The sequence below is a fragment of the Xiphophorus maculatus genome, chromosome 12 (genome assembly GCF_002775205.1).
Source record: "Xiphophorus maculatus strain JP 163 A chromosome 12, X_maculatus-5.0-male, whole genome shotgun sequence".
Lineage (NCBI taxonomy): Eukaryota > Metazoa > Chordata > Actinopteri > Cyprinodontiformes > Poeciliidae > Xiphophorus > Xiphophorus maculatus.
This window is the reverse complement of record NC_036454.1, coordinates 15793475-15810227: the sequence shown is the minus strand read 5'-3', so window position 1 is coordinate 15810227 and position 16753 is coordinate 15793475. Positions and strand designations below refer to the sequence as shown.

Here is a 16753-nt window from a genome sequence, read left to right as displayed (position 1 = left end):
TTTTCGTCCTCTCTGTAGAATACGGTATTCCGTAATCTCCTTTAATGAAACTAATAAAAAATTTTTAAATATACAGCGCTAAAATATCCTGATTTCCATAACAGAATGTCAATTAGCGTTTTATCTATGCAAATTTGATTATACAGATATAATATATGATTGTTTTGTTTTTGCTACGTCAGTAATGCAAATGTCGCACGGCCCATAGATGCATCACCACTGACTGTTCCTCTCCGTACCACACAGACGTCGCTCTTTACAGGCTCGGCTGTTTGTATGGCAGTAATGGATTCTAGTGAGCCACCGAATATTGTAGCTTTGCAAATTTTCTGAAAAAGCAATCTTCTTCTTAAATATATCACAGATTATCACTTTTTAAAACCAGATATTCTAAAGCACTTTTTTTTCTGACGTTCATATCTGGTAAGTAAATAGTTTTCGAATTATCTTAACGCCAACATGGAACAATCTTTGTTGCTAACAGTGTTAGCTCCAGCTCCTGATACACTGGTTGCTGTTGTAAGTAAATTGACAGCTCATGTTTAGCTGTGCTTTTCTTATAATAGTTTGTAATATTTAGATTTAGTTGACTCGTCTATCTAACATTAAGCCATTCTATATTGTTATTGTTCTCGACGTTGATTCCGATCGACGATAAAACGGAAGCCTTTTTTTGATGCTCTACAATGCTAACCGTTATTACCGTTGGATGGAGAAATATCTCCCCTTTTAATAAACACATAACCACGTTTTAAACTGGCTTTATTTCATAAGGGTATAGTGTTGCAGGGATATACATATGTTCTGTTTGTACAAGTTGCATTTTTTTCTTCAGACGAATCTCTATTTTTTTAGGAAGATATCTGGCTATGTAGAAACACCAACAGTTGACGTTTTAAGTGAAATCAGCATGTTGTAATACCTTTTACTGAACTTCTTCATTTGTTTATTTGCCTTATCATTTACATTAAGAAAGCACCAGGAAGGAGAGTCTCGATTTTACATAGCCTTTCAAAAATATGCATACCTCTACAACATAATAACATTTTGTCACGTTTCAAATCTAGGCTTTATATATTTTAATGGGATTTAATGCGATAGATCATCATAAAGTAGCACATTGTGATGGACTGGCGACCTGTCCAGGGTGTACCTCGCCTCTGGCACGAAATGTATCGCTGGAGATACAAGGGCGTAAGAAAATGTATGGATTATAACATCCAATCCTCCCACTTTAGAGTTCAGTGATTCTTGAGAAGAGGGACAAAACAGCTCCTATGGATAAAGCACAAAATGTGAATAAAATATACACAAAATAAATTTTTGTCAAATATCTGACCAAACTAACCTGGGCCATGTGAGCACAACAATGTATGTTTTCCTGGTGTTTGCTGAATATTTTTTATTTTAAACTTTGTAGTAGGTGGATGGTGTCTTTAAAATCCTTTGTCCTGGAGCAAAACTCAATACATTATAATAGTTTAAAACAATTAAAGGAATACTAAGATAATATATTATGACAATTAAGTATAAGTATTCAAATAAATCATTATAAAAGTATCAATACATTTAATTAAAAATCAGTTTTATATATTTTCCAGCTCAATTAAAATTTGTCCCAAGTTTTTGTCAGACATAAAAAGAATGTAAAAAAAAAAAAAACAGGCATGGTGATGACAAAGTTCTGGGTCAGGTCCATTAAGAATTTAATTTTTAAAAACAATTGCAACTGGGAGCCTGTACCTTAGCACCTTTACATTTCCAAAACATATTTGTACACATAAGCTTGAGGAATAATAATAAACAAATTTGGGAAAATTTAAACCAATTTTGTCCCAATTCTCAAGAATCACTGAGTTAATTATTTTGATTACTTGGTGCGCTCTGCAACATCTCCCCTGTTATCTGCATAGCTGAGTATCTCTAATATCACTTGCTAAACATGTTCTGGTATCTGTATAGTGAGGTAGAATTTCATGTTTCAGGTTATCTTTTCTTTTGTTGACATGCAATGGGATTACTGCGGCTTTTACCTGGATGCAATATTAAAAAAAGGGAATTCTGTTGACATTTATTGTCTGGTTTGTAGGCCACCATGGGTGGACTGGGGAATGGTCGTCGTGGAGGAAGAGCCCCTTCTTTAATGATTGCCTCCCTAATTACCTGTATCTTGGTTTTGGGCTTTAAATACTGGGTGTCCAGCTCTCGCAACCTGGAGCTACAGGTAGGAGAACATACACATGTGTTTGTTTGTCTGATGAAAGCTGGGTTTGTATCTTTCTACTACGTGCATAAAGAGAATTCAGATGTAAGTTTTCCATGCTGTGAAATAAGTTTGAAATATGTGCTTGTTGCAGTGGTCGCTTCTTGCTTCATGTGTCTGCCACACCCTGCTGTGTTGTTCACAGTTTTCATGATTTTGATTCGGATTGTAAAGACAAGTAGTTTGCACTGACTGGTACAACAAACACCTGTTTCCAACAGGAAAGATTCTTGTAGTTTATGTGTACGAGGTATATGAAAACATTGAAATACAAAATCTTATTTTCTATAATTAGATAATCTGTTTTTGTTCTTTTAAATGAAAATCCTTCTTAGTGCACAATTTGCTTGGTTTTTTAGTGCATTTTAACATTTGTATGTGCAGTTACATATCTTCCCTTTGTGATGAAGGTCAAGCATCCTCTTGACTAAACCGTGCCAGGGCAGAAAGCCTTCACAGGAAAGAACTAGATGAGGCCATGAGACCCTATAAAATATTTTGTTGCGTTGCCTAAATTCTTTGTTGATTGCTCTGTGGCTTCGGGAAATATAAGAAGCTAACATCTCTTGTGTTGTCCTATTTCCTCTCTTGGATAAATACTGTCACTATCAGATGTGTCGTCTTGTTGTCAAAACATGAGATGAGCACAAAGGGGTGATATGAGCTGATCCAGAATCTGTCACTGTGTGTTTGAACAAAGACCAAGCTGTATGAGCTGGAAGGACAGGTGCGACGAGGAGCGGCTGAGCGAGGCGTAGCAGAGATGAAGAAGAATGAGTTTCAGGAGCAGATTCAGAAACAGGTGCAAGAGATCAATCACATGGAAAGCCTTCGCAGGAAACAACTAGAAGATGTCAGCCAAGAGAAGGTAAACTCCATGACCACTTAGCCTTGGACTTGTAATAACAATCTACTGGTTAAACAGTTAAAATAAATAGTTCTACAAGATTTGGAGATTCCTCTCGTTTGCGGCTGTTAAAATTAATGCTATTTTTGGTTTTGCCTGCAGGCTAAATTGCAGCAAAATATTTCCTCCAGCACCAAAACCATAGAGGAACTCAAAGGTAGCTGTTAAAATGTAACTTCTGGTTCTCAGAAAGAGACGTGTCAAGCTGAGGTAATCATGTCAGTGTGAAGCTAACTTATCTTACACTGTGTTTTGTCTGCTCTGCAGGTCAGCTGAATCAGATGAACAATGACTTGGGGAAGCTTCAGAAAGAGCTGCAGCGTTGCCAGGCCAGCCCAAACATCCTCAACAATAAGCTCACTGTTGACATGTAAGGAGTTTGTTAGAAGTTCTTAAAACAATATGCTTATTATTAGCTTGATTCATAATTCATTTATTTTTAAAAGACACAACTATACTTCTGAACTTTTTCACAATTAGTTACACAAATCATAATTAATTACAACCGCAAACTTCAATAGATTTTCTTGGGATTTTATGCAAGTTACCAGTTCAAGTAAGTAAATAATGGCTTTTGTTCTGCTCCCTGTTCTCTGATACCCCTAAATGGAATCACTTGCAACCAATTGAATCCAAAAATTACAATATTATTAAATCATCTGTGTTTAATTTAATATCTGTATAAATCCATCTGTTCTGTGAAGGCTTTAGAGATTTGTTAGAGAACATTAGTGAACAAGCAGCTTCATGAGGACCAAGAAATAAAGCCGTGGAGTCGTTTAAGGCAAAATTATAAGAACATCGAAGCTATGGACGTCTTAACAGAGCACTGTTCAATCCATTGTGAAAAAAAAGAGAGTTTGTGTGACAACCAGTGACGTGCGGTGAGGTTTATAGTTGGTGAGGCATTGACTTAATCATAATCAGATTTACAAATATAGACCCCCTGCATGTTATTGTTTACATAAGGAAATTTCACGCATGCACATTTATTTCCTTATCAATTTAAACTGTGAGGATTCTGCTTCGCTTCCACCTCTGCTCCACAATCTGCTCAGCTTGAATGTGTCACCACGTGCCATGATGTCAAGTCGCGCAGCTGACATCAGCACAATAATTTAGCACAAAGTAATTTTCTTTCCCACAGGCGCAACCTTTTTTTTTTAAATATATATTTGTGAGGTTAGAGGAGAAGCATGTCTCTAAACATGTAAAACATATTCAGATGATGTCGGTAATGTCCAAGTGTCCAACATGTTTTCACAAAGACTGCATCTTCTGATTGTAGACTATCATTTCTAGTTTACTACAATTTAAACAGTAAATGCGCAGATATCTTGGGTAACGTAACATGAGACAGAGGACTAGCAGAGGCTATTGTAAAGCGTTAGCTTGTGCAAAATAACAAATTTTGAAAACATGTAATGGGATTTCCACTTCAAAATTATGCACAGTTTTTTGGGGGAGCATTTAAATAAAATCCTTAAAAAAATACATTGAAGTTTGTGTTTTCAATGTGACAAATTATGGAAAAAGCTTTATATCGATACTTTGGTGATTGACTGTAAAGTTGATGGTTAACATGAATCTGTTGGATTGCACTTTTCTTGCAGAGCTCACTGTCAGTCTCAGGTTCTGTCCCAAAAGAAGCTGTGTGACGAGAAAATGGCTGCTGTTAAACTTGAAGTTCAGAAGAATGTTCAGAAAGCTGTTCCGCCTGAAGGTGCTCCCACACAGGTAACCTGTTTGACTGTATGTACAGGAATGCGTCCCTCATAAGTAAATTGATCAAAAGTCTTTAGCTTTGGAATTAGGGTCAGGAAAAAGGTGACTAAGCCCCTTTTAAGCCCGGTCTGGCTTAAAAGCAGGGCTGATTGTTTTTGCATTAGCACTTCCAGCCCTGTGCCACCCTGCTCCCTGGAACCCCAAGAGCTGCGGTTCCAATCGGACCGGCTTTGGAGTTAGCTGTTGATTGGTTCATTGGCTGCGAGGGCGGGACAAAGACTAGATTTCTGGGTCAGAGGAGCATTAGAATTTCTCGATGTCTGTCATTTCAATATGCTGCATCAATAAATTCCCGGCATAATCTATTCTGACCCTACACTGGGATTACAATCACCTCTTCAGCCAAAGATTTTAATGGTAAATGTAAATAACATTTCTCCAACTGAACCGATCAGAAGTCAGCAAGGCTGTGAACGAGGGGATTTCCACATCTGGCGTCGCTCCAGCGGAGAAATCCCACAAGCAGCAGCGATAGTTCAGCTGGCCTCGAGTCCAGCTCAGAGACGACATTCAGATGAGATTTTTTTTTCCATTAAATTTAAAGCTGAGGTAAATGTGTCCCTTAGCTCCCTCGCTCATGAGCACATTCAGAAAGAGCGGGATGGGAGACCCAAGAAGGAAACTGTTCTGCGGTCGTTGGAGAGATTGCCTCGGTAGCTTCAGCAAGAATTCGATTTAAATGACGATCCCATTCAATGTAAAACGGCCAGGGCTATAGGACCAATAGTACCGGGTCGAACGGAGTTGGGCTGAGCTGGGCCAGGCCGGACCCTGCAGTGCAAAAAGGGCTTAATAAGCCACTAAAGTTAGAAATATTCCTGTGATTCAGGAATAGTTATTGTTTATATGTGCTGATGAACAATGTTTTGTTTATTTAGTGAAAACTCTGAAACAGTTTCAGTGTCCTTGCACAATCACAGTGACACAAAAATGTCTCATTTTCTTTTTCTACTCAGTGTTGGCCTCGGTAGGCGGTTAGATGCATATTTAGAAATGTTGTTGCGCAATATATATATTAGTCCAATCATATCGAAAAGAATAGGGGTGGAGGTGAAACACTTTCCGCTTTGTGGGTTCTTCTGCTCGAGTCTTTTGTTTCAGCTTTGATGCAAGTAAGAATAGTTTTTGACACTTTCCCCATCAGCAGAAAAACACAGAGGCTGGAGAACAGAAAGAAGAGCCAATAGCAAAGGCCGCTCCCACAGAGGCTGAAGCAGCAGCTGCTGTGAGCCAGAAACCAAACATCCCTCAGAGCAAAGGAAGTAAAGCTTCTGAGCTGCTCAACAACTACGTCAACATTGACAAAGGTAATAAAACCCAAAAAACAAGAATGCAGAGTAATTCATGAGTTATTTTAGGTAAATGTAAAAACAACCCAACATTATTATTTTTGAAGCTTATTTATTAACATTAAACATACAACTGTTGATATTTAGATTTTAAATAATTCTTGGTTGTCATTAAAACTGTCATTGGAAAAAACAATTTCACTTCCAGAGTTGTCAGAACAACCTCTGATAGATGATCTTTCTAAAGCCGACTCCCAGACCGTTCCATTGGCCGCTTCAGAGAATCAGAAGAAACTGCAGCAGAAAGAGGGAAAAGGAAAAGCTTCTGAGACAACGACCAGAAAAGGTTTGACAAACCATCGGATGGACGATAAAGACATAGAGGTGATTGACGTTCATGAGGAAGGTGCCCAAACTGAAGGTGAATTGAAGACGGTATATAGAAACGGTTTTCAGTCTGTCTGTGTCAGTGACATTATTCTAAACAGCAGTTCTTATAGAAGCAGATCCGGGAGTGCAGGACATCCTAAATGGTCAAGAAAAGGCAGAGGAGACAGCTAACGGTCAAAGGCCTGAGGAACCAGATGAATATGACGCAGACGAGCAAATCGTTGATGGAGTCGATTTGGAGAAACAGAGAAGTAAGACAGCCAAAAATATGCTAAACATGTTTCTTTTCATTTTGTTCTGTTTATATGTAGTTGCAGAATTATTTTTTTTTACTCCTACTTTTGTATTTTTGACAGATAAAAACACAGAGGAGGAAATGGCTGACTACAATGGCGACGATGAGAATGAAGGAGAGTATGAAGCTGACAAACAAGCTGCACTTGCTCAAAACTGAGGTACATGCTGGAATTTATACTCAGGGGTTTATTTGGTTTCTTATTAAGCTATAGTAACACAGTACACGTTGAACACAGTAATTGTAACAAATAAGTAAATCAATAAGTAAACTCGTCCTATATAGTCATTACAGATAGATACACATTTTAAGCTTTTGCTTCTGTTGATTTTGATAGATATGAAAACCCAAAATTTACATTCTTAAAAATTATAATGTTGCGTAAGGCCAAGGAAGCCGATCTTCAATCTTCTAAAAAGTATGTCCATGTATGGAACAGTATGTGCACTGCACCCTTGGTTGGTGCCCTTTTTGCAGAAATACTGTAAGTGCATCAGTGTGGCGTGACATGCTCTGGTCCAGGGGTCACCAACATTTTTGAGACTGGGCGCTACTTCACGGGTACAGCGTAACAAAAGGGCTACTTGTTTGATACAGCCTTTATAACAATAATATATATATACGTATATATGATTACATGCTGCCTTATCATATTAATGTTAGGGACTACTCACAATAGCTATCAGTAATGATTTACCATGGCGGATATACAGTAGTTAATTGCTATTATGTGATCAGAAGTTCTTAGTTCACAGAGTTTTAAGTTTGATTCCCTTTCGGAACTTTTCTGTGTGATTCTAAATTGCCCACAAGTGACTGACAGTACAGATTGTTGCAGTAACGCCTGCAGGTGCACGGCTGTACGCACTGAGTACCTTGAAAATTTCCTTTTTTATTATCTAACTCTCTTTACTATTAGCAAAATTGTGGAGAAAAAAAAAATGTTGTGTCAAAAGATATTGTACACACATCTGTGTCAGTCTGTGAGGCGTGAGGTGGGGGCACGCCAAAGCCTAAATCTTATTGGTCAGTTTGCTTTTGTTTATTTAAATGCTTGGCATTTTTCTGTAAGCTAAAAATGAATGAGTGAAGTTTGAACATGCACTGTATGTTCCAAATATATCGCTATTACAAAACCAGTCTGTTCAAAATTCATATTGCAAAGGGCTGTGGAGTGAACAGTAATTGTTGGTCTATGTAATCCCAGTTTTATGAACTTGTATTTTACATCTCAGGGCAGCAGAGGCTCACACTGCACACAAATGGCATCACCCAAAACACTAGAGGTTTTATATCGCACCAGATTTTGTTGTGGCAAAATTACCAATAATATCGCCTAATATCATGCAGTCCTATTCCACAATAACATTTCCATTTCTGTATTAAATTTATTCTTCTAAAAATCATAATTTTTGAAGAATAAAAATTCTTCTAAAATTTGAGAAGGAAAAAGAATGTGTGTGTGATGAATAAATATATTATTAGTGTTATATTTTTAATCTAATTAGTGTTCAACACTAATTGAACTAAATTAATTTGTGGATGATATTATCTCAGATGCACCAGCAACATAATGATATGATCACTGTTATTTTGTCTGACTAACAGAATCCTGCTGCTGTTTTGCAGAGACACAATAGAGGAAGAATCCTCCAAACCTCCCCTTTCAGAGAACAGGAGATGTTGTGCACCACAGCTCCGCAGCAACCAAGCAAACACAGCAAAAACGCAAACCAGTTTCAGCGTTTTCTTGATCTCGTTTAGATGATCAGATGATCGATCGTCGTTCCTCATTCGAGGATATGTCATCTGTTTCCTTTCTTTTTCTTTTTTTAAATTTGTTTTAGTGAATGTCAGACATGACTGAAGACATCTCATAGCTTGACACCATTTGGATCACGTCGATGTGGATTAAAATGACAGGTATTTTATGATGTGTTGACAGGCCTTAAGGTCATTTGATAGCAACTGTGAATTCAGATATCAACTTACCGCTTTTGGGCTTCAGGGTGTGAAATACTGAGATGAGCGTCAAGATCTGAGTTCTTGCTGTGACACACATCAGCCACCAGAGAGCGCTGTTACCTTTCTCATTATTGCATTTTTAACAAGCGTTCACCCTTCTCCTGTATAGTTTCTTAGAAAAATTTTTATATTTGAGTTTCCTGCTATATTTTTCCTCATAAAAAATGCGGTATTGTAGTTTAGTTTAATTCTTGATCATTCCTAAAAATAAATAAAAAAACATACACACAAACTTAATTAGAGTTTATAGATGATTCAAACATTTTGTTTGAAGCATGATTTTATTGCAGCACATTTATATTCGGTAATTAATTCTACATCATTGTTGAAATATTCAGGCACTTCATTGGGAGCAGGCTTTTCCTTCTGAGCTGTATTTTCCACAGAGCATCATGTGGGTTACGGTTTGCATCTTTGTGTATTTGAACTAGGACAAGGAGATGCTGGAAGTGCTCTTCTGCAGACCCTAAATGTTGCTGCTTCAGGCTGCATCTGCTTTTGTTGACTAGTTGTGTGTCAACATCTTACTCTGCTGACTCTGTGGAGGTCGAATGTGGAAAGATGGTGAAATTACTCGGTGTGCTCACAGTCTGCTGCATCCTCTGTGTCAGTATCCGGCAGGGACTTCAAAGAATTGCTGTATTGTAATTGTACACATTTACACAGAGCAGGAGCATCAAATTGTGCATTGTGGCTCCTCGGAGCCAGTAGAAGTGAACTGCAACTCTGAGATGTACTTGTGCATTACACAGTGAAGCTACACTGAGCTGGAAACTGGTTAAGTGCAAATATAAGCTAGTTGTAGATGTCAAAAGTAACAAAAAGTAGATCTGAATTTATTGAAGGAAAATTGGTTGCCTTGTGATTTTTGCAGGACAAGTTGTATTTTATTTACTCAGTGTCTCTGTAATATAGATGTAGTGAAGTAGATTTTAATTTCCAGAATGTTTTATCATCAGTTGTCTGTTCCAAGATTACATAATCTAGAAGTTGGAAATGACCTTCCTAGAATGTTTTTTGCATATCTGAATGATTTCCCTGCTGTATGTTGCGACTTTTATTTTGTTTTATAAGTGCAGATGTTATGCAGCTGAGTGGCTGAGATGACAAATGTTGGAATATCATTAGTCATAGATCATGAGATCCTGTTTTCTTTATTCTTTATTATTAGTGTGAATGCTTACAGCATTCACACTATTGAGTTCCACTTTTCTGGTTGCTCCGTAAATTTTGCCATGCTTCTTCTCCTGTATACTTTTTGTTATTTCCACCATTCAACTTTTATACTATTCAGCTTGCTCTCCTAATGCCGGCTATGTCTCTTGGTATTCATAACCTTTATACTTTTTATAATATTCAGCTTTTTATGAATTTTTCACCCCATTGGGAAACCTCCCCATCCTGTGGCAGAATTGAGAATTACAATATAAAATCTCCGTTGCGTTTCACAGTGGATGTTTTAGATCCTGCCTATTAATGGCAATCAATCATCCAGTTTCAGGGCTGTCATGGAGGACACAAGGCAGTGGCCATCTTGAAGTTGGGCAGTTAAACAGCTTTTGTGCTGTTTGACACTTGGGAATAATTTGAGCTTTTGACATTGTTTTTTTCGTGCTGCATGTGACATGTTTAGTCACCGTGCTAAACGATGCCTCCAAATCAATGTTAATATCTCAGGAACCATAAAAGGTATGGATTTCATTCACCCACCGTTTTTATCAGGAGGAATAGGGGAACGTTTCTGTCTTTTTCAAGTCCTCCCGACTCAGAGGGACTCGGAGGCTGGGGAGGGGATGGGGGTCGGGTGTTACGTTCCAAAAAGAACCGGCGATAGGCGAAATCCGCGAAGTAGGAACCTTTATTTTTTTACAATTATTATACAATGAAATATTCCATAATACATTGAAACCAAAGAACAAAACCTTTTTACAGGCCCAAACATTTGTTTAACAAATAAAAAGTACTGTATAAACTTTTTTTTTTTTTTTTTTTTTTACAAATAACTACTGTACTGTAAAATAATAATTTTAATATGAACTGAAGGCGGATTCCAGTGCCCGAATTGCGGAGATCAGCGCCGCCCCACCGTGACCTGAGTTATTGGATTAGAACGGGAGAAAATAAAAAAATGATTATGAAAAAAAACAAAACAAAGTACAGTAGGACAAATAGTGACTCAGGTGTATTTCGCTGCTCTTCTGACTGAGCCGCTGCACCCTGACTCCGCTCTGTAGCGGTTTTTTTTTTCTTCTAAAGCCCGCGGTGCAGGTGTGTTTTTTCGAGAGAAGAACATAGTTATCGGTAGCTGCTGTCGCTCTTTTTTCTTCTGGGCAAAAAGATTCTTATAATCCGACATGCCACCATCGATTATGTTAAATATGGCAAGCTGTTTTACGTACGTGTACATTTTAAACCGCAACGTTGTTGACACACAGGTAGAGAAGAAGCGGAGAAACTGTTTAGCCAATCAGAATGCAGAACACAATGCACGATGCAAATCCGCGAAGCAGCGAGACCGCGAAATAGCGAGGGTTCACTGTACTCCGATGTTCTTTTGTTACTCATTCTGCTGCAAGTTGGCACAATTTTGACCAAGACGTCATGTTTTTGTAACGTCATATTTCCTAAACTATGCAGCGTAACTGTAACCGTACCAATTTGAGATCAAAGCTGCCTGACACTCACGATGTATTCACATTTTTCATACCTATTACAGTTTTGCCATGAAACACGTTTGTTCCAGACTTGTAAATCTGATTTTCTCATTATCGCCTGTTCTTGATTATCAAAGCCAAAATGAGGCATATTTTTACATCCTCACAGCTCAAAAACAGAAAAATGTACATACAAGAAACTTGGCATGCTTGTTCACTGATCCTCCCAGATACTAATGGTGAAAGAATCATGTCGATCGCCCTTATAGTTTCCGAGATAGATGGGATAGTTTGGGATCAAATTAAGGCGATTTTCTACCTTCTTCAAATTTGCCATCATGTTTGACACAACTTTGTGCCTTTAATATTATATTTTGAAAAAAGTGAATATGACAGGAATGTTCCCTTATTCCTTCTGATAAAAAGTGGTGGTTGAGTGAAATCCATATCTTTTATACTGTAGTTCCTGAGATATCAACATTAGTTTGCAGGCATTATTTTGCATTGTTTTTGCCAGGCAAAAGCCTCTGACTGTTTGCTCCTCATGTTCGTCACTTCCTCCTCCCCCACGTGACTCCTGCACGTTGGAGTGGAAGTGCCGCTCTTCCATGTCTGCCTCTCTTCCTGTGTAGGTCAACATGCTAGTGGTAGCCTAGATGCTATCATTAGTATTTTAGCTAGTTTTAGCTTTTTAGCTAATTTTGGCTTTTACATGGGTTTTTCACACTGCATGAACTATTTCTTACCTTTCTGCAAGTCTTCAGCAGTTGGCTTCAAACGCTTTTGCCATTTTCACCAAACGCATTCAGCATTCACACTTGCATTTTCATGGGAAATGCATACTTTCTAGTTGCATATTAAAACACAGGACAAAACTCCAAAAATGTTGTAAATGTAAATAAAACTCACTTTTTCTGTAATCTAAACTTTTGCAGTATTTTTGAACTCATACAAACTTCTTAATATTCAAATTTTGTTATTTTTCTTTTATCTTTCATTATGCTGAATTATAAGATCTGACACAAAACCCTAGCAAATTGTGGAGATCTGTTAATTCATTAAGCAGCTTTGTTTATTTTCATAATCCAAAGGAAGAAGTTGCCACAGTTTAAAAGAAAATGTCAAACAGTTTAGGTGGAATCACAAAGGGACGTACCTGCTAATAAGCAGAGAGCCTGTAATGTAATAATTTAAAAAGAATTATTTAAAGTACAATTTCAGCCTTGATGGAAAACTGCCAATGAAAATCCTTGATTGTTTCTGTTTTCTTTCTGCTTTTACATATTTTACTGTTGTCTGTTAATGTAAAGTTTAGACAGTTTAATTGTGATGTTCAAATACTTCATCTGTGTTAAAAATTAATAAAAAAGAGAAACTTTTCTAAAATGCAAATGTGCTAACCTTAAAAGAAAATACGTTTTTTATTTTTTGTTTTGCTTGATTTGATTTATTGCTATGACCTTATTTTACTTCTAAAATGAAAGATTTAAATAATCATGTTGTTCTGTTGCAATAGAGTTGAATAAAAAATGTTTTATTAGTATTGTTATTTGTGCTATTTCTTGTAACCAAAAGTGATATTTTTCCTTCCATCATTCTACAATTGTTGCATCGTTTCTATTTTGACTAGCGAATATGTTCTTGTAACTTTTTGAGGACTTTCTGCTGATAGCGTGGCTTCAGAAAAGCATCTTCTAATTTAAGCAACAAACGTAGTTAACCATATGCCTTCACTGATTACCCAACATTTGATCATTAGATTAGTAGTTTTGCCATTTTAGTTGATATGTCTTCTATTAGAAGGGCAGTTTTCAGTTTCTTCCACATATTTTTTATTTTTTTTCCCCCATCATTTTAGTTTAACTTTGCTTTTCATTCACACTACATTGTTCTTCTGAATGATGTCTGGAGAAAAAAAAACATTTTATTTAGATTGTCAGAGAGGAATGCACTATAACTAGCAAATGCAACATGTTTTGCCATCAAAATGCATGAACTCACTTACCTTTTAAACCACAGGACTTCGCTTGAACAAAATTTCAACTTATAATGGCAATGTGAAAGCACACAATCTATTTGGTCATAAAACATTTGAATAATTATCTATGTGCTTTCAGATAAAAATGTACCACAGTATTTAAATAATACAGTTATCTCAAATGCAAAGCAAGGTGTACAAAGAAAATTGGCTAGCTTGTTGCTTTGTTTTCAGTTTAAAATATTCAAGATCAGCAAGTGGGACTATAAACTGAAAGCATACTTCTTTTCAGTCTACAGGGATACTTTTTTTAGCAGTATTTAACTGTGTACTGACAGCCATAAACTGTCAGCTAGGCTTTTTGCTCTTGATTTTATTCATCTGTGAAAGTTTTACATTTAATTTAACTTGGAATAGACTGATCTTCATCTGATTCACATTATAAGTAAACAACAACTCTCCCAGTAGTTTTATTTTCCATAAATTCTGACCCTCCATTGGCCAGATGCAACTTTTTAAATGCATCTAGCCTAAATAAATTTAGGCTAGAGGGATAAAGTGCGAACTTTATGCTGCTGTATGAATAATAGGTTTACTGAACTCTGGAAACTCTCACACATACAGTACTCTGCAAACAAAACAAAAAAAAATACTATGTCATACAGCAACTCTTGATACTTGATACATGTGAAAAGTAGGTTAAAGTCTCCCTTTAAGACTATTTTGAAAAGATATGTTTAATCTGACAAGCAAACTTAATCAGAAAATATATTTTAATTCATTGCATATGACTATGTATTAAAATTTCTTGAACGTATGTAACACTTCTTTGTTCATCTCAGGTCCAGTAGGTTCACAGTACATTTTGCAGTGTTAAATATGCAGTGTCACAATTCATTGACTCTTTCAGAGCAAATACAACAACAGATTGAGTAAAATGCCACATAGTGTTGGTGTAAATTTCCAGAGTGTATACACGTCGCGTCAATTTGACTCTGACAAGCTCCGCCCACCTCCTCCTCTCAAACCAACAAGTCTAACCGTTGCGTGGGCGCCATTTTTCTCCTTCTTGAATGACTGCGGTAAGTTTCTTATTATAAGATAATACAATTTTATGTTTTAAACATGAATTGTTTCACAAGAATATTTATTGTGTACTCCGGCATGAGTTTTGATGTCTTAATACCAAGTTTTGCACGGCTAACCTGAGCGAGTGAATGCCTAGCTTAAAATGTTAGCTCGTCCAACTCGACTATGTCCGCCTTAAATCCATGTCCAAGCCATATTACATACGTAGATATGTTCTTTATTTTAAAAAAAAGGTGACATAAATTCAAGAAAGCGTGTGGATTGAGAAAAAAATAAGTCAAGTTGGCTGTACGGCTTTTCAGTACAACAGTAATGTTAACGCCCCCCCCCCCCCCCCCCCTTTTTTTTTTTTGCTAAGTAAATTTATGCCGGCATTTGCCTGCCTTGGTGCCTGGAGTTTCATAAACTAGCTGTTAGCCACTCTGCTCCTTTTTTCGTTAGTCTCTATTTTATTCTGGTTGAGTCTGTTTATTTAACATGGTTTGATTCGTTTTCAATTACATTTGAGGGACATATTTTTCCACATGCCTTCCACTGAGGAAGCGGAGCCTGGGGACTCTGGGTTGGGCTCTCCAATCTCTGGGGGCGAGGTCGCCTAGGTGGTTAAAAAGCTCCTCGGTGGCAGGGCTCCGGGGGTGGATGAGATCCGCCCGGAGTTCCTTAAGGCTCTGGATGTTGTAGGGTTGTGTTGGTTGACGCGACTCTGCAATATCGCATGGACATCGGGGGCAGTTCCCCTGGATTGGCAGACTGGGGTGGTGGTCCCCCTGTTCAAAAAGGGGGACCGGAGGGTGTGCTCCAATTATAGAGGGGTCACACTCTTAAGCCTCCCTGGCAAGGTCTATTCAGGGGTCCTGGAGAGGAGGGTCTGTCGGATAGTCGAACCTCGGATTCAGGAAGAGCAGTGTGGCTTTCGTCCTGGTCGTGGAACACTGGACCAGCTCTACACCCTCGGCAGGGTCCTGGAGGGTGCATGGGAGTTCGCCCAACCACATGTGTTTTGTGGACTTGGAGAAGGCGTTCGACTGTGTCCCTCGGGGAGCCCTGTGGGGGGTTCTCCGGGAGTATGGGGTACCGGGCCCTTTGATACGGGCTGTCAGGTCCCTGTATGACCGGTGTCAGAGTCTGGTCCGCATTGCCGGCAGTAAGTCGGGCTCGTTTCCGGTGAGAGTTGGACTCCGCCAGGGCTGCCCTTTGTCACCGATTCTGTTCATCACTTTCATGGACAGAATTTCTAGGCGCAGCCAAGGTGTTGAGGGGCTCCGATTTGGTGGCCTTAGGATCTCATCTCTGCTTTTCGCAGACGATGTGGTCCTTTTGGCTTCATCAGATCGTGATCTGCAGCTCTCGCTGGAGCGGTTCGCAGCCGAGTGTGAAGCAGCCGGGATGGGGATCAGTGCCTCCAAATCCGAGGCCATGGTCTTGAGCCGGAAAAGGGTAGAGTGCCTTCTCCGGGTCAGGGGGGGTGTCCTGCCCCAAGTGGAGGAGTTTAAGTATCTCGGGATCTTGTTCACGAATGGGGGAAGAAGGGAGCGGGAGATCGACAGGCGGATTGGCGCAGCGTCTGCTGTCAAGCGGGCGCTGTACCGGTCCGTCGTGGTGAAGAGAGAGCTGAGCCAAAAAGCGAAGCTCTCGATTTACCGGTCGATCTACGTTCCCACCCTCATCTATGGTCATGAGCTTTGGGTCATGACCGAAAGAACGAGATCGCGGATACAAGCGGCCGAAATGGGTTTTCTCCGTAGGGTGGCTGGGCTCTCCCTTAGAGATAGGGTGAGAAGCTCAGTCATCCGGGAGGGACTCAGAGTAGAGCCGCTGCTCCTTCACATCGAGAGGAGCCAGTTGAGGTGGCTTGGGCATCTGGTCAGGATGCCTCCTGGACACCTCCCTGGTGAGGTGTTCCGGGCACGTCCCACCGGGAGGAGGCCCCGGGGAAGACCCAGGACACGCTGGAGAGACTATGTCTCTCGGCTGGCCTGGGAACGCCTCGGGATTCCCCCGGAAGAGCTGGAAGAAGTGGCCGGGGAGAGGGAAGTCTGGGCCTCCCTTCTGAAGCTGCTACCCCCGCGACCCGACCT

At 39.0% G+C, this 16753-nt stretch overlaps 1 protein-coding gene across 5 annotated transcripts; it reads left to right on the top strand.

Annotated features, from left to right (window-relative positions):
- Positions 1 to 246: 246 nt before the first annotated feature.
- Positions 247 to 9624, top strand: golm1 (golgi membrane protein 1). Of its 5 annotated transcripts, none has more exons than XM_014468560.2 (11): positions 247 to 423; positions 2090 to 2224; positions 2964 to 3131; positions 3273 to 3327; positions 3438 to 3540; positions 4784 to 4907; positions 6103 to 6262; positions 6453 to 6665; positions 6745 to 6885; positions 6991 to 7089; positions 8559 to 9624. In XM_014468560.2, the coding sequence occupies exons 2-10, from the start codon at positions 2096 to 2098 to the stop codon at positions 7086 to 7088; spliced, it is 1191 nt and encodes a 396-aa protein (XP_014324046.1). In that variant the 5' UTR covers positions 247 to 423; positions 2090 to 2095; the 3' UTR covers position 7089; positions 8559 to 9624. The 5 variants fall into 5 exon arrangements, with proteins under 5 accessions (XP_014324046.1, XP_023199917.1, XP_023199916.1 ...); XM_023344149.1 differs by having other exon boundaries at positions 6100 to 6262; positions 6492 to 6665; XM_023344148.1 differs by having other exon boundaries at positions 6100 to 6262; positions 6751 to 6885.
- The last annotated feature ends 7129 nt before the right edge of the window (positions 9625 to 16753 follow it).

What these genes read in the sequence shown, in the direction of transcription:
- golm1 (XM_005794951.2), top strand. Translation starts at nt 2,096, where the DNA reads ATGGGTGGACTGGGGAATGGTCGTCGTGGAGGAAGAGCCCCTTCTTTA. An exon ending in CTCGCAACCTGGAGCTACAG is followed by an intron (nt 2,225 to 2,963) that starts GTAGGAGAACAT and finishes GTTTGAACAAAG; the next exon opens with ACCAAGCTGTATGAGCTGGA. An exon ending in AATAAGCTCACTGTTGACAT is followed by an intron (nt 3,541 to 4,783) that starts GTAAGGAGTTTG and finishes CTTTTCTTGCAG; the next exon opens with AGCTCACTGTCAGTCTCAGG.